The sequence below is a fragment of the Danio aesculapii genome, chromosome 20 (assembly GCF_903798145.1).
Source record: "Danio aesculapii chromosome 20, fDanAes4.1, whole genome shotgun sequence".
Classification (NCBI taxonomy): Eukaryota; Metazoa; Chordata; class Actinopteri; order Cypriniformes; family Danionidae; genus Danio; species Danio aesculapii.
In genome coordinates, this window is record NC_079454.1 from 12039878 (window position 1) to 12064577 (window position 24700).

General features: G+C 36.3%; 1 protein-coding gene across 1 annotated transcript; it reads right to left on the reverse strand.

Moving 5' to 3' along the window:
* Positions 1–6428: 6428 nt before the first annotated feature.
* On the reverse strand, positions 6429–12198 carry znf521 (zinc finger protein 521). Its single transcript, XM_056445620.1, has 3 exons — positions 12021–12198; positions 10797–10988; positions 6429–9895 (listed from the first exon to the last, which is right to left on the reverse strand). The coding sequence occupies exons 1-3, from the start codon at positions 12058–12060 to the stop codon at positions 7308–7310; spliced, it is 2820 nt and encodes a 939-aa protein (XP_056301595.1). The 5' UTR covers positions 12061–12198; the 3' UTR covers positions 6429–7307.
* Positions 12199–24700: the final 12502 nt, after the last annotated feature.

Sequence of the window (24700 nt, forward strand, 5' to 3'; positions counted from 1 at the left end):
ACTTTAAAAGAAAACAGACTATTAGCAAATGAGTTTAATAAACACTGAAAACACAGACTATATACACACAAATATTCCACATTTAATACATACATTTTTTTAAATATTCATTTCTTTTTCAACAGTGTAAAATGTAACATTTAATCTCAATGTCAAAAAATGCATCTCAATTTGTGTGGTGCGGCATTATTTAGCCGACTCTGATTTTGTATGATTTTGTCTTTCTGGTCTTTCCTGCTGTCAATGGAGCAGTCTGGCGAAATCACAAAGAAAGCTGATCCTGATTGGTCCTTGTGCGTGCATTAAATATGCTGATTGGCTCACAGAAAGACCGTTATAGAGCCAGACTAGATTTCAACTTTGTGGATAAACCGTTTTTGTTTTTTTAAATAAAAAGTCATAAATATAAACAACTTATAAAAAAAAAAATCACATAATGTAAATAAGCTGTCATTTAATAAGAATATGTCAATAACTCAATTTTGACAAAAATGTCAGATAGAACCTTATAATTCTAAGGTGACGAAATGCATATACACAACATTATAATTCTTTACATAAAATTACTGAAGGAAAAAGCAAAGTCAGCATGATCCAACAAACTAATAGTAGACTATTTGTGCGAACACTGCTGTTTTGTTTTTAACCACTTTTTAAGAACACTACTAAAAATATTTCGATTACTTTCTAATTTTAGGCTAACCTACAGTTTGGCTCCTTTTACAGAGAAAACAGATTGGCCAAATGAGGTCTTACACTTTGGCACTAGACAGTCACCATTAGCAGTTGCTTGTGTGACTCTGTGAGAGGTTTGATGCCTACTGATTAGATCAGAAAACAGCATTGGAACATGATTATTTAAGCATTTAAAAACCAATTTAAGAGAATTAAATTTAATAAAACCATCAAAAATAAAAAGGTTATGTTTACATAAAACTTCACAATGATGCCATCGAATAGGCTTTAAGTCTATAATTTTAACTGCTTGTTTATATATAGAGTCAATAGGCTTCAATGTAGTTAAAGAAGCTTGTGACCATGATGTAATGCAATACGTCAAGTGAGAGAATATCATTGTGTGCATGTAGAATTTTGCAGTTTGATATGTTAAAAACCTTCTAATAAAACGAAAACAGTTTAGACCTAGCATAACTTTACTTATATTTTTAACATGACTATCAAATTTAAAATTAATGTCTAGAGTTATGCCAAGATACTTAAATTCATTCACTTCTTTAATAACTTTATTTTTAATCAGCACCTCAAATGTATCCCTTACAGGCTTATTTCTTATAGAGAAGCTGTTTTCTTGACATTCAACGTTAAATGAGACAGCTCAAGACATCTTGAAATATGTTGTAAAACCTGGGTCAGTTGCTCACCTGCCCGGCACGGTGTTTTAGCTGACACATAGATGACTGTGTCATCTGCATATAACTGGCAGTTTACCCATGGGCAGCAATCTGGAAGATCATTAAGTACATTGTAAACAACAATGGGCCAAGAACAGACCCTTGAGGTACTCCAATATTGTTAGAATGCACAGATGACTTCACCCCATTGACCCTCACCAGGGGCATAGTGGACATTTTAAAAGTGGGGGGGACGGCCCTATGAAATCCAATGGTTTGCATTCTTAATCAGCTGTTTCTAAGAGGTCTGTCTCTAAAAGTATCCATCCCCTCCCACCCCCCCACCCCCTCTCCGTCCCCGCCGGTTGATACGCCCCTGACCCTCACACATTGCTGTCTCCCAACAAGACCCAAACCACTGTAAGACTTCTGCTGACATTTTGAGCTCTATTCATTTATTTATGATGATTTATATGATACTGTGATTACCCGTGTCAAAGGCTTTCTTTAGGTCCAGGAACACTGCCCCAACCACACTACCTACAGTTGAAGTCAGAATTATTAGCCTCCCTTTGAATTTTTTTTTTCTTTTTTAAATATTTCCCAAATGATGTTTAACAGAGCAAGGAAATTTTCACAGTATGTCTATTTTTTCTTCTGGAGAAAGTCTTGTTTTATTGTCAATATTATTAGCCCCTTTAAGCTATTTTTTTAGACAGTCTACAGAACAAACCATCATTATACAATAACTTACCTAATTACCCTAACCTGCCTAGTTAACCTAATTAACCCAATTAAGCCTTTTAATGTCACTTTGAGCTGTATAGAAGTGTCTTGAAAAATATTTAGTAAAATATTATTTACTGTCATCATGGCAAAGATAAAATAAATCCGTTATTAAAGATGAGTTATTAAAACTATTATGTTTAGAAATGTGTCGAAAAAATCTTCTCTACTTTAAACAGAAATTGAGAAAAAAAAAATAAACAGGGGGCTAATAATTCAGGGGGGGGGGGGGGATAATTCTGATTTCAGCTGTATATCCAGTGACCTTTTTATTTGTTCAAGCAGATAACAATTTGCTGTTTCTGTGGAATATTTCTCTCTAAAACCAAACTGCTGTGGATAAAGCAACTGTTAAGAGTGTAAATGCTCCATTAATTGTTCCGCAACAATTTTCTCCAGCGCTTTTGAAACTACAGGTGGAATGGCAATAGGCCTATAGTTACAAGCAACATCCTTATCGCCAGATATATAAATCGATATTATTATTGCTGTCATACAACTACCTGGGAAAGTTTTTGTTTGTATCGACAAGTTTACTAAATACGTAATTGGCTCCAACACACAATGTTTATATCTCTTAATTAATTCAGAGTAAAAATAAAAATATCCTTAGCCATAGAATTTTTCATATTTTCTATTACTTTTTGGACTTTTTTACAAGATACTTCTTTAATATAAAGGAGTCTGGGTGAACATAATCTGGTTTCTCAGGGTATGATTTAGTGTAGTTAAAATTACTTGACAATTCTTGAACAGACTCAATAAAAAAACTACTAAAAGCATTTGCTATAGCCTCATCACTGCAAATCATATTATTAGTAACTTTAAGATGCTTTATTTTAGAATTTTTTGCCTGTTTAAATTAAATAGTCTATTCATATGTTGCCACAATTTAGAACTGCTGCCAAGGGCCTCCTCAATTAACTTAGAAATATATTTCATCTTAGCCTTTCACAATTCAGATACCACTTTGTTACTTAACCCAGTATAAACAAGATGATCAAGATTAGTTTTTAGTTAGTAAAGATTTTTTGAGAGCAAGATCTCGCCTTTTAATTAACTGAAGAATATCACTGTTAAACCATGGAAGTGAAAATTTCTTGTACCTACTCCTCCAGGTTTTTGTATATTTACTCCTTAAATTCCTTAAAATTGTTGCAAAATGACCAGCATGATTTTTTGTAGGCTATTGTTTTTAGCAATTTAGCAATACAACATAAATAAAAAACTTTAAATAATTTCAGATCAAACTTGCTGTCACTGCGCTGTCTTTTTTGTCATTTCTCCTCTGCACTCGAGCCACTCGAGAGACGCTTATTGACAGATGGTCCGGGCATTACCCGGCATCATGTTTTCACAGCCGACTTTACCTTGGCCTAAAGCCTGGACACACAAAAGGAAAACCAAGTTCATATTCTAGCATGAACTTGTATATAAACTACAGAATGATTACTATTGTTTACCACAAAAATAATAAATTAGCATCTCTAATATGATTAAATGTATAGTTCACACAAAACTTTATGTTTTGTCATTATTTACTCTGGGGGTTGGGCGATTAATCGAAAAGTAATCGAAATCGACATTCAGAACTTATAATCGATCAGATTTTTCTTGGACTATTTTTTCAATTACTTTCCTTACCGTATGTGAAGTCACATGACCCCACTCTTTTAAACCTTTTTAAAGGCTAATTTCTACTTCTGCAGCCATTTTGCAGCCACATCTGATCTCTGGTCAAGTAGGACAATGGACCCATTCTATTTAATATAAAAACTACGTTGGCAATGACTGGAAGCTGCACCAGAGATTCTTGAGACAGCATATTATCCATTACATTAAAACTGTTATTTACATTAAAATATTTGTTTACAGAAGATGCAAGAAATGCACTGTTTAAAATATTATTTACAGGATATACAAGAGTTATTTTATTTAGAAAAGATACTACTTATTTTCTAATTTTAATATGTAAAACACTGAAAATAATAAATTTTGTTTCCTAAAGTGCAAGTTATTCATTTTTACTTTTTATAAGAAAAAAGTGACTTTTTGTTTTAGGCAATGTGTGTTTTAATTTTAGTTGTTCAGCGCTGATGTTCAGTAAATAATCATAGATAGTAGGTTCAGTTATTTTAAAATCAAGTAATATTTAAACTTTTTAGTAAACTATGAGGGTGAAAAAAATTATATAAAATATAAAAATAAATAAATAAAAGAATCGTTCATTAATCATAATTGAGTTAAAATGTTCAATTAATCGAGATTTTGATTTTAGGCCAAATCACCCAGCCCTAATTTACTCACCCTTTGTTCCAAACTCCTTTTTTTCTTCTGTTGAACTCAAAAATCGCTATTTGGGAGAGTTTTCAGTTTCTTTAAATCTACAGTATAAAGAAACTCCATTAGTGAGTACATTTTTATTTTTGGGGGAACTAACCGCTTTAAGGATGAAATTCAAGTTAATATAGTCTGTATTTGTATAAAGTATTTACAAAATCTTTAATGTCTTCAGCAAATGTATTGCAGGGTGCTTTAGAATGTCATTATCCTTTTTTTGTCTGTCAAATTGTATTTTTTTTACAGAACAGGCGTTCCCAAAATGATGTCGCTTTTCCTTCCTGTGCCTTCGGTCAAAGCCCAGCTGCTGTCCTGGTGACTGAGGGGCATTTCCAAATGAAGTATGTTTTTTTTTTCCAGCTTCAGGGCTCGGTTACCTAACTTTCATTCTCAAAATATGCACAGCCATCACTTTTTACAGTCCTGCATATTTTCAGTTCAGATTTATTTTTAAATAATATGGTTTCAAAGTAGTACTAGTCATAAATGTATCAGCAAAAGCACAAAAATGCTAATGTGAGGAAACATCATAGTGTGGAGGAATTACAGTCCTGCCTATTTGTTTCACCCCCTATAAAACCCCATAAGTATAAAGTCATTGTTCGCTCAGAGTTAAAACTTTATGGCTCAGTTGTGCTTAACCTTGATACCATACATTTTGCAATATCAAGTGAAACACTGCCAACCTCTCTTCGGTGTAGTTTAAAAACAGTTCACACGAAATGAAAATGTGCTAATAATTTACCCACCCTCAGGGCATCCAAGATGTAGGTGACTTTATTCTTCAGTAGAACGTTTAAGACTTTTTTTCTGAATATTTGAAACTGGTCCTTGGTGATTCATAAAACCCTAGTCAAAGGCTACTAGCACTTTGAGTCACATATACAGGCAAAACAAAACAAAACAAACAAGATATTTAATGGGTTACCCATTTAAGTAGCTGTGGCTCCTGATGATATATTGAAGTCTTAATCTGTCTGTGAAAATAAATGGATTATTTTACATAATTACCTTTCATCCACAGCCTCTGGAAATGGTGCATTTAGCTATTGTAGAGCATAGACTTCTTGAGGCATAATACAGTGCTCAGCATATATAAGTACACCCCTCGCAAATCTCTCTTTTAAATTAATATTTTTAATCGGTAGCTATACAATATTATATTTGTGCATATACATTAGATTAGTCAGTACTGAAGCCAAATCTGGAGCTTATCTAACAAAATAACTTACGATAACCATCCAAAAACTAGTACACCCAAATTTATCTATTATAGAAAAATATTAAATACAAAATTTAAAGAGGAAAAATCAAGAGAAGCAGAAAAATTTAGTTGAAATTTTGTAGGTTATAATTATTCTTTTTTTTTTTTGCAATATTTAGCTTGAATTTAATTGAATTATCTTTTAATTTCTAAATATGTTTGGTGACTAAAATAGTATTTTAATAAATATATCTGTTTAATAGATCTGTTTTGTTCAAATGCACCAGTATATATTACCCATATTCACTGAGATATGGATAAAAATATTAATTTATTGAGCACTGTATATGTACAGTATGGGTATAAACTCACATATGAGCTGATGTTTGTTTACAATAAGTTTGTTTAAATAAAGGTTGCATCAATTAGGATACGCACAGCAATTCTGATGAACAATTGCAAAACACACTCAATCCTCTATGTGTGAGTTAGTACCTGCATGTTGTCAATTGTTGTCAGTTATGTTCAGTTTCTTGCACATATCAGTTGTTTGGCTTTACAAGAGCTCAGAGTATCGCTAAGAGCCACTGATATTAATTTTGTTTTGCCTTTGTTTATTTTTTTACTTGCATTTTATGAATCACAAAGGATCAGAGAGTTTAAGCAAAAAATCTTTAATGTACTACTGAAGAAGTCAAAAACATCTTGCATTGCCTAGGGGCAAACTGACAGGGTGAACTATCCCTTTAAAGAACTACGATACATTGAAACACTTTTCCAGTTGAACTTCATTAATATCGATGACTATATTATTAATTCATGATTGAATTTTTTTTTTACAGAAAACTATCGAAAACATTTCTGTCAAATTGCAATGGCCCAGAAACACACTGTAGCATTCGCAGAGAACTGAAACAGCAGTCACACACCACTTACACATAAATGCACCAAGGAGGCAATTTACTTTCTTTTTTCTTTTTTTAAATGGACATCATACACAGATAAACCACTACCAAGACACTCACTGTTAAAATTATACAACACAGATGACGGTATCTTACTAAAAAGACATAGTACACTTTAAAAATACACAGCATCGTGGCGGTTTTGTGATTATCAGATGTCATTGTCCAAAAGCCCTACATCTAATCCATAAAGTTTACCAAGAGGCCTGCTCAGATTTCAATTAGATAAAACACTGCTAATGACTCTCTCCCTCTGAACATCAAGTCCCACTGCCCACATCTCATCCTCTTTTCTGCCCCTCTGCGCATCTGCAGTTTCAGTCATCAGAAGCTCATTACTCACCAAGATCCAGCTCCGTTCCTTAACACAAGGATTTATCTTAAAACGTAACAAAGAGAGAGGAAATGATGCAAATATGGCTGTAAATCTAAATTCAGAAGTGTCCGGCGAAGATTAGCCTTGCACTTGGGAGAATTAGTCATTTGCTGAGTGTTTTGAAACTAACGAACCCCCCTTCTTAACTGGAAGGGAGAAAACAGCCTCTCCCGAACATCTCTTCACTGTTCTGGCACAAATACATAATACAATGTACAACTGAAAACAGATACTTCATATGCTGTCCTGACAAATCATGTCTTTTATTTAGGGTTGGCTTTGTTTCAAACTGTTGTGGTTTGCGTGAGAGTGCTTTTATTGCTAATCTCCTCTGGAATGAGAGCCGTAGCCGAACAACCGTTGACAACAGAAATGCTATTCTTATTGTCTCGCAGTCTGTGCTCATATGTGCTGACATTTGCATTCGCTGTTTCCTGCTGAGCAACACTTGCGAAGATTTTAAGGTCAGGATTAAGGTTGGAGGGATCTGTGCAGCTGTTGGTCAGATCCTCGCCCTGTACCTTCTGCATGTGAAAAGTTCCATGAATTTTTAGTTCAAGAGTGGAGGTGACAGTCTGCATGCATACGACACAGCGGAAGCCTGTCAGTGAGTTGTGCAGGTCTGGGTGCCTCTGACAGTGTTCCAGGAAGTCCTCCTCACTGTGAAGAGGAAGCTTGCAGATGCGGCAGTTGCCTGTGTCCAAGCTCCTGCTGTGGGTGACCTTGTGTTCAGTCAGAGTTAGCAGTGAGGGGAAGCGCTCTCCACAGATGGGGCATTGGCAGTGCTTGGTGGGGCCTAGATGAGTCTGGACGTGCTCCCACAGTGCCATCTCAGTGAAGAAGGTCTTGGAACAGTCTTTGCATTTGTGGCTCCCTTGGATCGCCTCCACTTTGCGCTTGAGAGTGCCACTCTCCCCAGGCTGGATGTGGTGATCTCGCAGCTGGTGGTTGGCGAGCAAGGACTGCATGGTGTATGAAGCACCACAAATTTCACAGGCAAACATAGGATCGCTCAGGCTCACTTTCCCTTTGCTTTCAGTGGGAGGGCTGAACAGCGATTCCACCTTACTGTCTCTTATTTCACTTTTTGCTGGCAGGAATCCAGCGCTGTCCTTGGCAACTGGTTCGGAGACAGGTGGAGGGGTCACGTTGTTACCTTCAGCGCTCTGGCTCTTGGCACAGAGTTTCTCGTGTAAGGGCACCTCGAGGGGAGATCCGGTCTTAGTACAGACGCAGGGACTGCATTTGTCGCTGTGTGTGGTGATATGGCACTGCAAGTCAACATCCGTAGTGAAGGACTCTGTGCAGAAGATGCAACAGTATGCCTTACATTGTGTGTCAAGATGCTTCTCTTTGACATGCAGGTGCAAGTCATGCTCTTGCTTGAAGTCCCAGTCGCAGCACGTACAGTGGAATGTCGTTCTCTTGTTACTATGTTCAGAGGCCAAGTGAACCTGAATAGACACCTTAGAGCTGAACACCTGCTGGCATAGGGAACAGCGGTAAAATGAAACAGTGTGCATCTCAAGTAGGTGCCCATGTAAGTCTTTCACACTAGTGAAGGTCTTACCGCAGCTCTCACAGATGTAGAACGTAGATGTGTTGCTAAATTGAAACACTTTGTGTTTCTTAAAGGACTCCTTGTTTGGGAAATCCCTGAAGCCCTCTGGACATGTAAGTTTTGGAAGTAAACTTCTCAGGTGAGAGCTCAAGTGTGTCTGAAACAGATCCAGATCTGTGTATTTAGCTCCGCAATGGTCACATATGAAGTCCGATGAAGGTATGGCACACTGGCCTGCTTTTTTGGCTGGACTCTTAATTGACTGAGGTGATGTTGAACCACTTGTCCTCCTTCCATCTGTGAGATTCATCAAGTTAGTGTTCTTGTGCGTCTTTTTGATATGCTGCATCAGTTTTAGTTTACTGTTAAATGTAGGCAAGTGGCTGCAGTATGGACAGAATTGCAAAGACTTCCTTTCTGCTAATTCTTCTGGATCAGGGTCAAGTTTTGGGCTCTTACAGTGGGTCTGCTGCACATGATTATCTAGTGTGTCCTTTGTAAGGAATCCTCTAAAGCACTGTGAGCAGAAGAAGACGTTGCTTTCAGTTAAAGCAGAGTTATGTGTTCGCCGAACATGGTCTTGAAGAGCTTCAAGGTTTTTTAACGACGTGGGACAGAAGCTACACTGAAGAACTGTCTGAACAGCTGCTGTGATTGCAGCTTCAAGCAACACAGAGTGGCCTAGCATTACATTAGCCTCTTTCTGGTGTATTTTAAATGGAAAATCCTGAATCTCAGGACTGGAGCAGTACTTATTCTCCATGTGTTGGGCCTGTGGACGTGCTCTGGAGTCCACGTGGTTGTGGACATAATTACTTATAATCTTGAGCTTTTTAGAGATTCCTAAACAACCGTCAAACGGAGACTTTCTCTTTTCTTCAGAAGTAGTCAGGCTTGCTGGACTGGGTATTTGTGAGTTGATACATGTGCATTCTGCCATTGAAAGGGGTGACTGATCTTGTGCTGCAAAATTTGGATGTTTTCTTTTCGCAGAGTCCCCCATGTAATTTGGTACATCGTTTATTAGAGAGAGCGGTTGCAAGGACATCGTACTACCCTGCTCAAACTGATTATTACAGTCCTGTTTGTTTTTTGTTGGGCTTTCGTCGCTTGCATCTATTTGTGATATTTCAAGAAGTACTGAACTGTTGCCAGGCAAAGGGGTGTTCACCTTCCCACTCTGACTGAATCTCTGATGGTCTCTGCATGTTTCTCCCTTGAATCCAAGGCCACTTCCATCTTCATGGTCAGTAGAGAAATGTCCAGGAAAACCCAAACAAAATATTTCATCTTCCTCAACATTGCGGTTTGCTATGACCCAAGAGGAAAAGAGAAATGTCTATTTACAACTTTCATGAAAATGTACCATTGGAGAGTAACTAGCTGACAGTAATTTAGCAAAGCTTATAAATGAAGTTTGTTCATAAATGTGATTGTAAATCATTTTAGATTCTCAAGTAAAAAGATGCTTTCTTAAATATGTAGAGCCACAGGTTTGTCTAAATCATATATGATATAATCTAAAATACATCATGCCCTCCCCCTTGTTAAATTGTGGTTTAGCTACCTACTTTAAAAAAGATAGCTGCAGATGCACTAAATTAATAGTACCTTGTATCTTCCCAAACACTTTAGAGTTTCAAAAGGACCGTCTTGCTGATGTATGGCAGGTTAAAATATAATCCAGCCTCATAAGAGCAGACTAAACACCAAAAATATGAATTGGATGCTCTTTTTCACACTTTTTAGATGTAATTAGCTCGGCATGTGGTCACATAATGAGCAATGCCACTGTGACTAAAATTGCTGTCAGTGTGAGAGGACCAGATTCACAGTTTGAACAAATGCAGTGCTGCTACTTAAAAGTACTGAATATTTACAAGAGAAAAAACAAACCAAAAATCTTTGAACCAAATCCATACTTACACTGAATCAAGATACTGTATCTGCTTTAAAAGATTTAATACCTAAAAACATGATTAGCTATTTAAGGATCATAAATACAAAATCGCTTGTAAGGGCATGATTCATTATATTTGTGTGCAAATAGGGAATTGCAAATATACCTAATTCAAAGGTCACACAAACACCAAGAAACACTAAACCTGCAATATAAAACCCCAGAGGTCTCTCTTCTTTGTAATCTTCTTGTATAAAGGATACAGACAATATGGAGAATATATTCACAGTTTATTCAGGATAGAATGTTTACCTGAACTATGGCAGTACTTCTGTTGGGCCAGTGATTCTGATTGTGGTAGGTTTGTAGGCTCTTTAGCACGTTCTTCTTTCCCTTGTCCATGTTTGTTACTTTCCTCATCCCATTCTTTGCCCTTCTCCTCGGAGCAATGATTCTTTCCCATATTTATCCCATCGTCATTTGCATTTAACCTGTTTTCCTGACCTGTGAAGAAGAGATTGATAAGACTCATGATGACCATAGGTGCTAAATGTAATTTTACATTGCTAAAAAACCTAGCACTTTAAGTGGATCGTCTGACGTGGTTATGCTGAAAAAGTACAAACAAATATAGACATTTTGATCTGTTTTTCATCCAGCTATGGAGTACCCTTGTGTGCTTGTTTGCTCTTTAAATAAAAGGTATACAGAAGACAAGAAACAGATGTTTGAAATATTAGGTTTTCTGTTTTTAATAATAGCACAATGTACTATAAAATTGTCTCTACAGGGAAAACTATGCAAATGAAATGCGCAGAGAAACAAATTCAACAGTTGAATTTTTCATTATACAGACTTTCTTATTCTGCTCTTTTTGTTCTTTTGGTAACATCTGTATTTCAAAGTGACAGCAACATGTCAGGAAACACACTGAGCTTTTTTTTTTTTTACCAGCAAACATAAGGACATCAGAAAACGTTCAAACTCGCATTCATTCATTGTTCTGTCATGTTTCTAACTTTGTCTTCTATTGTTTAGTATTGTATATATATCTGTCCCCTGCTCCTAAATCTAATACACGCATTTACAATTATTGTTATACATTATTATATGTTTTTATTAAGCAGTATTCCTCTGTCATTTGTTTGTTTGGGAATGTCTCTGTCCTTGCTAGGACAATTTGTCCTCCCAAACAAAGCAAAATCACACACACACATTAATACAGCTGTGAAAACTTTGTTGTAATACCACAAGAGTAGCCTACCTTGACTGTCCTAATAAATAAATCTTCATCGATATGTCGGCTACCATGTGTATCACGTGCATAATATGGCATCACCCTCTTAATAAAAAGACCCAAGAAGAATACAATGAAAGTGAACTCAAAGTTCTGCAGAACAATTACATTATCCTCTTCTGGTCTAGTCCACAACATCGATCTTCAGTCTATCTACAACTTATTGGGGTCGATTTGCCTGCTGTGGAGTTTCACATAAAACAACAAGGAAGCAAGGATTAAATGAAAACCTTTCATACCTTTCAAAGATCTTGGTTTCGCTTGCTTTCGACGAGACATTATAAAGGACTTCAGCAGCTGCCAGTAAACGGGTTCAGTTGCTGTCCACTGTTAGCAAGCGCAGACGGCGAACAAGAGCAAACACTTGAGTGTTATTTCATGAACTGGAATAGCGGGAAAGCACATTAATATGACGGGCAAAGGGGCTCGCCCCCGCCTACAGCAGCGGCGGGATGACTCCATACACGCGCTGCGCCACCGGGGACGCGCGCGAGATGCGTAATCGCTGTACTCACATGAGCACGCACACACACACAGCGGAACGCCGATAGACCGTTTTATCGTTAATACTTTTTTTAGTTTGTGTTAAGTAGTTTAGAGTTTAAGAATGTCGAGTTTGCTAGCTCACTGTGTAAATATAATTCTCGTTTTATTTCACGTCACGTTTTTTCTACTAGTATTTCGTAAGCTCAAGTAAACACCAAAGAGGACTACATATTGAGAGCGTGCTTGCTGTATGTGCTTAGAGTAGTTTACATACATATGTTTTACAATATTTGAGTTGAAATCTTAAAGACAGTATTGAATCTGGCTTTTAAGTTTGTGATATGGACATAGTCTACAACGTTTCTTTTGAATGAGAGGTTAAATCAGTATTACAACATTTTACCTTGATTTTATTTTTATAAATCCAAAAAAACTCTTATTTTAGCGGTATTAATGGACTGAGGTAGCATTCAGTCCATTAATGCTTTAATTTCTTTCAAATCAAAGAAATAAACAACTAAGAAGAGAAAATGCTCCTGTAACATTTGAAATATCTACAATATAGCATCAAACATATGGCACTGTTGTAATGAAATCATCAGAGGAGCGTCTTCGTTCATAATGACACCTCGGTTTAATTTCTCTGTGGAAACGTTAGTTATGAGCCGCCCTGTTGGATGGGCTTTGCAGTGGGGAACGTTGATTAGAAAGCTGGATCCCTTTGGGAGTCTGCTCTGCAATTGCATGTTTCTAATGAGTTTTGAATTAGCTGCTGAGACACTTGTCTGTGACTGTTTTGTGAATAGAGGAGGGGATGTTGCGATGAAGACACACACCACGACATAATACATCTGTCAGGTCCTGAGATTCCAGCATAAAGACTTTGGGTCAATTATGTGTAGTTTGGGTTGACTCTACCCTTAAGGATCCTTTTAGTGAGTTAAACTGTCAGATGACATTATGCGCACCCGAGTATGAACATATTTGTGAATATGTAGTGTAGCTTTAAATAGACCGTATTGACATGCAAAAGCAACCTTTGCACAAAGGAGATCATGAAGGAAATAATTTATCAGCCAATCAGAGCATCTCCAGGGAGGAAAGCTGTTCTGCTTCATATCCTCAAGCACCCAATTGGTTTTATTAGACCATTTTGAAACAAATACTTTACAGTGAATCTGCTTCAGCAATAATAATAATAAATTATTTAATTTAGTTGTTGTTTTGATTGATTCACTTTTTAAAAATTATGAACTGAGATAGTTCATTCTGTTATTGTTAGAGGGAAATATTCCCAAAAATCCCTAAATACTTTTACATCATAGAAAATCTTTCAACAAATCTACAGGGAGAAAAAAACACTGCAACTCTCAGTTGAAAGTGCCTTATAATGCACATTATTTTTTAGGGCCACTAATTGGTATACAATATAAAGCCGATTAAGCTCTTAAAGGAATAGTTAGCCACAATAAATACTGCGAATGTGTTTCATTCGAAATGTTTTGCATACAGATGAATGTGTTGTCACACAGAAAACTATTAAAGGTGCCATAGAATGAAAATATGAATATAAGACAGCTGAATAATAAGAGTCTCAAAAAAAAAAAGCAGGCAATTTTCCACTGAGATCAAAATATTGATGATTTCCCCCTTATATTTTTACATTTATCTAAGCTTGTAAACATACTGGGCCCTATCATACACCCGGCGCAATAAGGCGCAAGACGTGTTTGCCCCAACGTGTTGGTATTTTCAGACTAACGAAACCTTAATTTTCTCATTTTCCGGCACGTTGTTTGAATAGCAAATCCATTTGCTTCACTTTGTGCACTCATGGGTGTTTCGGTCTAGAAAAGAGGCGCGTTGTTGGCGCGTTGCTATTTTAAGGAATTAAAATAGACTGAGCAATAGACCTGAAATAGCTGAAAGTAGGTCTAAAGACCAGTGCAGAATGCGTTAGTTGTGCGCCTTGCTTACACATTGCTTAAAACGCGCAGGATGTACAGCAATACGCAAATATCTTTACAAATGAAAAAGAATTAAAGGATTAAAATATTAAATTTATTACAAAAATTAATACTTTCTACATAAATATAAAAACCACTGCCTCCATGCCTTCTTCATCTCAGGGGGGGGGGGGGCTTTTTTTAGTTTGTTCATGACAACTATTATTAGCTGTATCATTTATTATATGCATATTTATATTTGTTTGTTTGTTATTTGTAAAAACAAGTTTAGATTTTCCACCTGTCCACGTGTCTTTGGATAGAACTCAGTTTTTTGACCACACTTCGTTATTATTGTTCATTTATTCGTTTGCTGGAAATTAGAACTAAATTTAGAAATAGCTTTGAAACAAATCTTTGCGCTTCACAAACGAAAATAATTATGTAGGCTAATAGATGTCTGTGCGTAGCCTACAACACCGTTCCACGAAAGAGAGAAACAGAATGTAAAAGTAAAGGCCATTTGTAGGAGACTCATTCTTTATCTTTGCGCTGCAGATGGTCTGTTTAACCAACAAAGTCGCCATGTAAATAGCAAATGCGCCATGGCACAACGCAACTGACTCTTAAAGGGAATGAGAGATGAGACTCTGATTGGTTTATTCTCAAAACACAACCATAACTCATTAAGAGAATACGCACAACCCTGTTAGACCATGTGTAGCGGCGCAGAGCATATTTTTCCCTACTTAAAATAGCAAAAGTAGATTCGGACACACCTTAATGCTTTTGCGCCATGCGCTTTAGACTTTGCGCCTAGATCGTTAAAATAGAGCCCACTATGTATGTGGGACTCTTATTTTGAAAACTGGGTGGCAGGAAGACTATAAAGAAGAAGATATGTAAAACAGGACCACATAATGCAGAATACAGAGATTATGAATTTATTCAGTACCACCTTGAAAAGACGTCTGTTTAAATGTATCTTTTGTTAGTTTAATGTAGATTTTGTGGTTTGCCGCATATGTTTCTAATGAGGCAACAGACACATGCAAACTCAGCTCACTCAGCTCTCATTTTGATTTATCTTAAGTGAAAGGGTGCCAATAAAGCTCATCTGTTTATCCAGTGGCTGATATTAATTGCGGCCAGTTTTTCATATACGTTAAAGCTTCAAAATACAACTCTAAATACATCTCTTTCAGTAACCTGTGTCGAGCAAAAGTATAATTTAGCCGACTGTTACTCTGGAACAAACCAGATCACTCTGGTGACATAAAGCTAGCTCAGTCACCCTTAGTTAAATAAAGCACTCCACCTCTTCAGTTAAAAAGATTGTCAACAAGGCATCTACTTGTTACAATATATTTTGACTAATGAGGTATGATATTTGAATGTGTGTATTTCAAAGTACATCATGCTGTGTGTGTGTGTGTGTGTATGTGTGTGAGTGAGTGAGTGAGATAGACAAAAAGAGAGATGGAGAGAGAGATAATACAATCTGCATAGAATCAGAGCAGAGCTAATTAATCAATGAAATCATTAACAACCATTCCAAATATGGCCAATAAATATTTTCGTTCTATGGGTAATTTCCGTAGTTACAAATAAGCATATAAAACTGGAATTCTGGAAAATATTTGCAATTAACTAAGCCACGCAAATACTTAGCAGATATAGAATTTAACATAACATAATGAATCAATGCAGTCTGTGGCACAATATGCATGCCAGGCCAAGCAATGTCCTGCACACATACTGTCCCATATGTGCCATTGTTGTCAAGTATTGGAACATGTCTATACACCAAATATGCAATATGCATGATGTTGCAGTTTTCATAAAATCATTTCACGAAGAGATGTTAACAATAGCTCCAATTATTTGATCACTACAATTCCAAGACAACAGATGATACTCTACTCAAAGCTGTTCACGTTTTCAGACTCTAAATTCTGTATTTCTGTGGCAACATGGTCAACATCTAAACTACGTTGGTCAGGTGATACAGTGGTTATTTGGTAAAAAGTGCAGCTTTCAGAAATTTCAGAGTTTACAAATTATAATTGTGTGTTGTAGGAGGCCGTGAACACTTTTTACTTTCAGAGTCTTCTAATTACAAGAAAACTGAGGGAAGCTAATATCATCTACCACATTGGTTTCCAAAGGGGGTTTGCTTGTTGATTTCCAATAAACTGATACATTTTTTAAAAACCATTAAAATTACCATATTTTATCCATAACCTACTGAAGATAAAAATAGTAGTTTATAGTTACAGCCTTCTGATTTTTTTTTCTATTGGATTGAGACCCTTGGTTGGGGGTGATTACATTATATTAAAGACACAGCAATAGCCTCAGATGCAGCAGATTGATTTTATGGCACCAGGTTAAACTTTCTGACACCTTTACAGCACTTACATACATTTTTCAAAAATTAAACAAAGAATAAACTTGGGCCTATTGGTGTGTGTGTGTGTGCCGTTGCATGCAAGGTCTCTATATTTATAACCACCCCAGAGGATATTGAGGGTCGCGAGTCACTGGCATTGTTATTTTGGGGGTCATGGGCTGAAGATTTTGGGAACACCCTGATCTAACATGCACATATCATGAACTTTGAAACACCTTTCAAACGTAAATTAATTAGCAGTAATTTCATTTAAACACCCCTTAGATATCTTCTATATCTATAGCATATCTTGTGCATTCAGGGCCATGTTTGAATAGCTAACCTAACCAAGGATGAGCATGGATATATAGATGAGGACTTGTTCTGTCTCAGCATTCACCTTATGCCTGTGCTCTTCATTCTTAAAAAGCCTTCAAACAAAAGGTTTTTTACTGACATTAAGGGTTTCAAGGAGATCCTTTAATATCTATTGGAACCTTTTCATTCAAAAAATCGGATATTTAGATTGGAAAGTTAGATTCCTTACAGTCTTGACCCATTATAAATTGTTCTATGAAGATGTTCTGACTTAAAGGTTCTTTGAGGAACCAAAAGTGAACTGTAAAAACACCTTTTTTGGTTCTTCCTGGCACCTTTAAATTTAAGAGTACACACAACGTTTACATAGGCATTCCTAATGATGGAAACTTCAGATAGACTTTTGCAGAATACAGACAGATGAAGTATACTCAAGTCTAATATACGGTAAAGCAGCTTTGTTTTTTGTGACTTGAACGTGAGTAAATGGCAATGGGTGAACTACCCCTTTAAAACTCATTTTCTCTTGAGGATACATAACACATTCCAACAGAGGCGGCTCATGAGGGGCAGTGTGATTATCTACAGCATGTGCAGTCTCGAGAGCCAATTATCTTTATGAACATTTACCACTGCCAATTCAACCAAATGAAAAAAGAGTTGGGGCATTTTTAAATCAGGACATCAAGATTAATTATTGTCTGATATTAATGAACTTTGAAGGTTAATTTTTATTAATCAGCTAATTACAGAGCCAGAGATGAAGCCGATTGCTAATGATGATGATCCCGGCTCAGTCGGTGAACAAAACGGACTGATCTAGAGTGGATCAGAAATTAAAATAAAGACTTCACTTCAGTTCTTCTCCAGCTGAGGTCAAGGACATACTGTTGTAATTGTGCATTGCGAGGTAGCAAGGTACTTTGTGTTTATTCGGTGCTATATATTGACACACAAATCACTAGGCTATTGGCACCGACACATGTCAGTATTTTCATTAAACGTTTTTAAGAAATGTTATAAGACATTCATTCATTCATTCATTCATTCATTTTCTTTTCGGGTTAGTCCCTTTATTAATCTGAGGTCGCCACAGTGGAATATGTTTTACGCAGCGGATGCTATTCCAGCTGCAACCCATCACTGGGAAACATCCACACACACTCATTCACACTCATTCACTACGGACAATTTAGTCTACTTAATTCACCTATACTGCATGTCTTTGGACTTGTGGGGGAAACCGGAGCACCTGGAGGAAACCCTCACAAACACGGGGAGAACATGCACACAGAAACTCCACACAGAAATGCCATCTGACCTAGCCAAGGCTCGATCCAGCAACCTTCTTGTTGTTAGGTGAACGTGCTACCCACTGCGCCACCGTGCAGCCGTTATAAGACATTTATAGAATAAAATAAATATTAACAATTTAATTAAACACATACATTTCACACTTTACATGGCTAAACTTTTGGTTATTAACCTTATATGACCATTTGCATCTTAATAACTGAACACGTTCCCTTATTAAAACAAAAGTGTGCTCCTGCTTCATTTGTAGAAAATCACGATATTTGTTCATATATCTTACTTTGATTATTTACAGCTACTCAGCTAACATGAAAACGACTTCCTCTGAAAGCCCACCCTCAAGAGGCTCTGATTGGTCAGCTAACATAATGTGCTGTGATTCGCAGATTGGCTCCACGTCACCAGGAAAAGCATTACTCCCCTACAAGCACACACTGTGCTTCTGCTGTGTTAAAACACTGTCAGTTAGTGATGGGAAGTTCGGATCATTTTACTGACTCGGACCTTTGAATCTTGTTCAGTGAGATGAACAAATCTGTATTCGAGTCATTTCATTAATTTCGTGTAATTTGCCAAAATATTATTTAAATGATACGAGTTGCTTCCAAACTCATCTACAACTACACCAAATGAACAGATCAAATCTTTTTTCAGCTCTAAATGCATATGATTGGCTTCTGTCTTCACGTGATGAATGAACGACTCAAATCCGATAGAGGACTCGAAAAAAGAACTAATCTTCTACTCCAATGAACGAATCACTCACTGAGAGGACTCATCGTTCTCGAGTCATACAAAAGATTCTTTCAAAATCAACAAATTGTTCAAGAATGACCCATCACTTCTGTCAGTCAGTGTAACTGTTAGACGAGTCAGTTTGAGCACAAGAAATCACAGACAGAAAATGACACAGAGGACACAGCTGAACCTCATGCCTGCTCTCTAAAATAAAATCGCATTATAACCATGTGTAAGTAAAATGAAACGTTCACATACCTTTTGTAATTTTGTTATTTGAGATGTAGAACGCACAGAAATCGGCCGCATAGACAGACACTGCAGCGCTGGTGAAGATTGTGTGTGTTTACAGGGGTTTGACCAACGCAATCTCACGGCAATTCGTTTGAAACTTTTTGATTTAGTGGCTAATTCGGATGAATTCTAATTCCAACAATTTAGTGCGATTTGCTCATCACCCAATGATGTTTGGGGTTAGGGGTGGGGTTAGGTGCCATGCTTCCTTTTTAAAATCGTACATTTTCGTACGACTAAACCACTAAACTGACAAAACATAAAATACTTACGTTTCCTTGTGAGATCAGGCTGGTTTGACGGATAAATATGAATTTGTGGCTAAAATGTTAGTGATGACAAACAGCATTTCCTGTTGTTTATATCCTTTTTTACATCCTTGCTACAACATACCGTTAAAGCTAGACACTATGCTAGTAATAGATAAATTTTAACAAATAAAACACTTAAAGGTTGTGGCTCACAATCCACAGCTTCTTCTATTACGGTTAGAGCTGCTCCTTCTTTGAGGAGTTTTTAGCCGAATCCAGTACTGAACTAGGAGAGATTCTGGAAGTTGACCTTTGTCAAATGCTAGCTATATATTTTTTTATAATTCTCTGGAACATATTGAAAATTAAATTGTACACACTTCTCTCTTTGTGTCATGTCCTTTGGAAGCCCAAATACAGAAACAGAACAAGCTCTGTGGAAACAGCAGCGTTTGGATGGCATTTTAGCTTTGTCTGCTATAACGTTACAGCGCCTTTGGCCTTGCCCCTTTGCTGTGCGTAACCTGAAGCGTTTGTGATCTTACTAACCTGTATGTTTTTTTTGTAGTTCCCAAACTTTGTTAGCTGTAGACTTTGCTAAGCTAACTCTGTAAAAGCCAATGTCTCCCTTTGCATTGAACTTTGAGCGTCTTACATTCAGAGATGTTGTTTATGTTCACACAGCTACATTACACATCAACTAAAGTTTCAAATATGATAACGTAGTGGACCACCCCTTTAAAACACTTCTCTTGTTGGAATTTAGGAAAAAGCTGGATAAGCGGGGTTAAGAATGATAAAACCAGTGTTAAGCACACTGGAAAGCCTGAGCAACAAATCCAATGACAGATTTTTACAGTAGCACAGTACGCAGAAACATCAGAAATCCACCCTGAACAGACACGCACCGATGCGCTTTTCCATATGTTTACAGCCCCCCCACCACAACCTGGTTTACTTCAGAGCAGTCTTAATCTGTTATAGCTAGGTCACACTTGCTCAGAGAGCCCTCATGTCCCACACAGGTGACTCCCGGAAGAAACACTGGGGTTTGTGAGTGTCGGCGAGCTCTACAGAAGCTCCTCATTAGCTTGGTTTGAGGGAATACACAGCTAAGGAATACTAGTGGGTGGGCATTTCTGTCTCTTTGAACACTGCTCCATGGTCTCGCAACACAAACCTCTCTATTCCCCGATGCATCGTATTTACTTTAATGTATTCTTATTTGTTGAATTTAATTAAAAGGACATTTTTAATAAGGTACGGCAGATTTGTGGCCTGTTCTCTGCAGGTTTAGCATGCTCTTGATGAAGCATTGATGAGAGGTTTGGTGGCACCAAAATGGCCTTTGAAGTAGAAGCTTGAAAGTGTCTGTAGGTACTTGTAGAGGTGCTTGTCAAAGACGTCATGCTGTTGTACATTTGTTCACAAATGTTGAGGACTTAGGATAGAGGTAAATGGAAAATCAAGTGACCGAATAGCTCTTTGATGGCGTGGCCTTCACAGCATATCGGCTCAATCAGATTTTGTTCACTATATTAAAAATAGTAAAAATAAATGTCTTTTTTTTTTTTTTACATTTTTAAATGTAAATAGTATTATTATTATTGTACATACACACATACATATAAACACACTCTTATTTTGCCAAAAGTATTGGGGCATCTTTGCATGCACATGACATTTAATGACATTCATTCATTAATTTTCTTCAGTTTAGTCCCTTTATTAATCAGCGTTCACCAAAGCGGAATGAACCACCAACTTTTCCAATATATGTATACATACATATGCTGGGGGATTAAATAGGGATGCCCTTTCAGCTGCAACCCATAACTAGAAAACATCCATACACACTCATTCATACACACTCATTCACACACATACACTACAGCCAATTTAGTTTATTCAATTCACCTAGCACTTCTTGGACTGTAGGGAAACCAGAGCACCCAAAGGAAACCCATGCGAACACAGGGAGAACATGCAAACTCCGCACAGAAATACCAGCTGACCCAGCCGGTACTAGAACCAGCGACCTTCTCAGCAACAGTGCTAACTACTGAGCAACAGTGTCGCCCCATTTAATAACATCCTAATTTTAATCTGAATGGTTTTATATCGCGTTGTCCCTATAACATCTATAACAGCGTCAGCTCTTCTGAGAAGGTGCTCCCCAAGGTGTGATGGGAATTTTTGACCATTCATCTAAGTCGATTTGTGAGGTCAATCACTGATGTTGAATGTAGAAGGCCTGGTTCAGTTCCCATTCTAATTCATCCTAAAGTTGTTCAGTCAGGTTCAGTTCAGGACTCTGTGCTTAAAGAGATAGTAAGTAAGTAATGTGTATTTATATAGCGCATTTATTGTGTAGCCATACACCCAAAGCGCTTCACAATCATGAGAGGGGGGGGGGGGGTCTCACCACACAACCACCAGATAGTTCATCCAAAAATGAAAATTAACTCACTATTTACTCTCCCTCCAGGGGTTCCAAACCTTATGAGTTTCGTTCTTTTGAACACAAAAGAAGATGTTCTGAAAATCAGTAACCATTGACTTCCACAGTAAGAAAAACAAATACTATTGAAGTCAATGTTACTTTTTTCAAATGATCTTCTTTTTGTGTTCTTTTGCCACATGAAGCTTGGAGGTCTGTAGCTATTGACTCTGCAAAAAGACTTCTGTACCCATGCATTGACCCTGTGATTTTATGTGGTCTACCACTTCATGGCTGAGTTGCTGTTGTTGACCATTTAATATTTAGGAGTGAGGAAATTTCACAAATGAATTTAATGCACAGGTGGCACATCCTATCAGTGAACATGAATTCTTTCACAAACGTTTGTTGAAGCAGTCTGCATGCCTAGGTGCTTGATAAGACTTTATTAAACTTTTGGCTATGGAACTGATCGGAACATCTACAAATTCAAACAAATTAGGCAATATAATGTATACATATTCAATAATAGTAAATCATCTACAGAACACTGTAACCAAAATTCAAGCATGAATGGCCATGACAACTGTTTGAATCTCTTTTTTGTTGTTGTTGCTTTTTTGCTAGTTTTGATAGATTTAATAACAAATAAAGTGTCTAGACATCCATAATTCATTTATAATTTGTTTAAAGTGGCACTTATCAAATACATTTTTAAAAGAATAATTTAAAATTCAATTTAATTCAATTCATCTTATTTCTATAGCGCTTTTACAATGTAGATAGAATGTAACATAGAAGTTCTAGTAAATTGAAATGGCGTCTGTCCAGTTTTCAGAGTTGAAATTCAGTTTAGTTCAGTTCAGTGTGGTTTAATTTTCACTGCTGAAAGTCCAAACACTGAAGAGCAAATCCATTGATGCACAGCTCCACACTCCCAAACCAAGCAAGCCAGTGGTGACAGTGATGAGGAACAAAACTTCACCAATTGACGAAAGTGAAAGAAAAAACATTCAAAAGTTAGTAATACAAATAATACTACAAAAAACTTTTTTTTCCAGCTTTAACTGATAAACAACAGTTGAAAAAAATGCTCTGACTTTCTAAAACATAAAAAACTTTCTACTGCTCTGAAAACAATTCTATATTAATAATAATGTATATAAATATTTAAGTATAATGATATTTTTTATTTTAAAAATCAAGTTTTTAGAAGAATTCTTGTAGATAGGAAACCACCAATGCCACCTATACTGTCACACTGGCTTAGTGATTTAGTTATTTTTGAAAACAGAAAAAAATCAATGTCAATATTTTCTCTGAGGATCAACCAGAACATTTTACAAACCATGAGACCCTTTAACAATCCATATTGAGAATAATGTACTCCAACCATTTCCTCCCCCTACTCCCATATGTTTTTATTTATTTATTTATTTATTTATTTATTTATTCATTTATTTATTCATTTATTTATTCATTTATTTATTTATTATTTTAATTTCATTAACTTTTTTTCTTATTCATTTTTATAGTTCATTTGTTTCTGTCTTAAAATATGTGGTTAAAAAAGAAAAACAAAACAAAATGAAAATAACTTTTGTTACTGAATAACTGCAATGTTAATATACCTTGTTTCGTCAAAAACTACAATAAGGCAGGGGGTGTTCGGGTGGTTCGAAAGACCCACCCTTCACAGACAAAGGTCCAGAACTTGTCCCATATATGGGCTCAATTGTCTTATTTTGACTGCTATGCCATATTAAATTGTAAAAAAAAACCTATGACAATAATCTAACGAAAAAGGCTTTAAAAATAAGTGGAATCCTGTGTTGGCTGTTGCTTCGGTATGACTTTCCGTTTTAAAGTGACAAATTTGGCTTCCCAAATTCTGACTGAGGAAGGTTGCATGTGCTGGCCAGTTTGTTATTTACCTAATAAATGACAATAGGCTAGTTTTTAATTTAGATGCCTATTTTTTCTATTGATATATGATGCAATACATTTGTATTTAAAAATAAGTATTGTTTTCATGTTTCTTTATTCCTAAATCTTTAGGAAATGTTTTTGGTACATCAAAACATGACCATCTGATAAGCTAATGCAGCAAAAGAAGTGCTTAAAATGTCACTAAAATGCAGTATTTAAACTTCACAATTAAATAGAAAATGAGGCAAATAACTGCAAAAAGGTTTTTGAGAAATAAGAAGCACCTCTTTCACCTGTTATATATATATATATATATATATATATTCACCTGGCCCTGTTATATATCTATATTTCTCGCAAAAAAATCAGTTTATGACCATATTTAAACTGCACCAAAATTCTGAGGAAAGTAGTGTTTATTTTGGCATCTACTTTGGCATGTTATCTCAAAACACTTCATGATTCAGAAGTCCAAAATAAAATAAACAGACAGGTATATACAGTGTAGAATGTCACTAGTCACTACTAGTGACTACTAAAAAAAGAAAAAAATATTCCATCTTCAACAGTCTTCTGGTCATCAAAATTTGGAAACATTGAGTGGAAGAAAGTATGTTTATAAACAAATACATTTTTTAAAAGTAATAAAGTAGGACAGGTATATCTTTTAAAATTTAACGCAGAATTTATCCTGTAAATGTAAAAGACCTATTTGAACGGTTTGATGCGGATAGAGAAAACTCTTGCGATTTTTGTGGTATTGTTAAAGAATCTGTTACACATCTGTTTTTTCAATGTGTATACTCCAGAT

What these genes read in the sequence shown, in the direction of transcription:
- znf521 (XM_056445620.1), bottom strand. Translation starts at nt 12,060, where the DNA reads ATGTCTCGTCGAAAGCAAGCGAAACCAAGATCTTTGAAAG. An exon ending in GAAACCAAGATCTTTGAAAG is followed by an intron (nt 10,989 to 12,020) that starts GTATGAAAGGTT and finishes TCTTCTTCACAG; the next exon opens with GTCAGGAAAACAGGTTAAAT. An exon ending in GAAGTACTGCCATAGTTCAG is followed by an intron (nt 9,896 to 10,796) that starts GTAAACATTCTA and finishes CTTGGGTCATAG; the next exon opens with CAAACCGCAATGTTGAGGAA.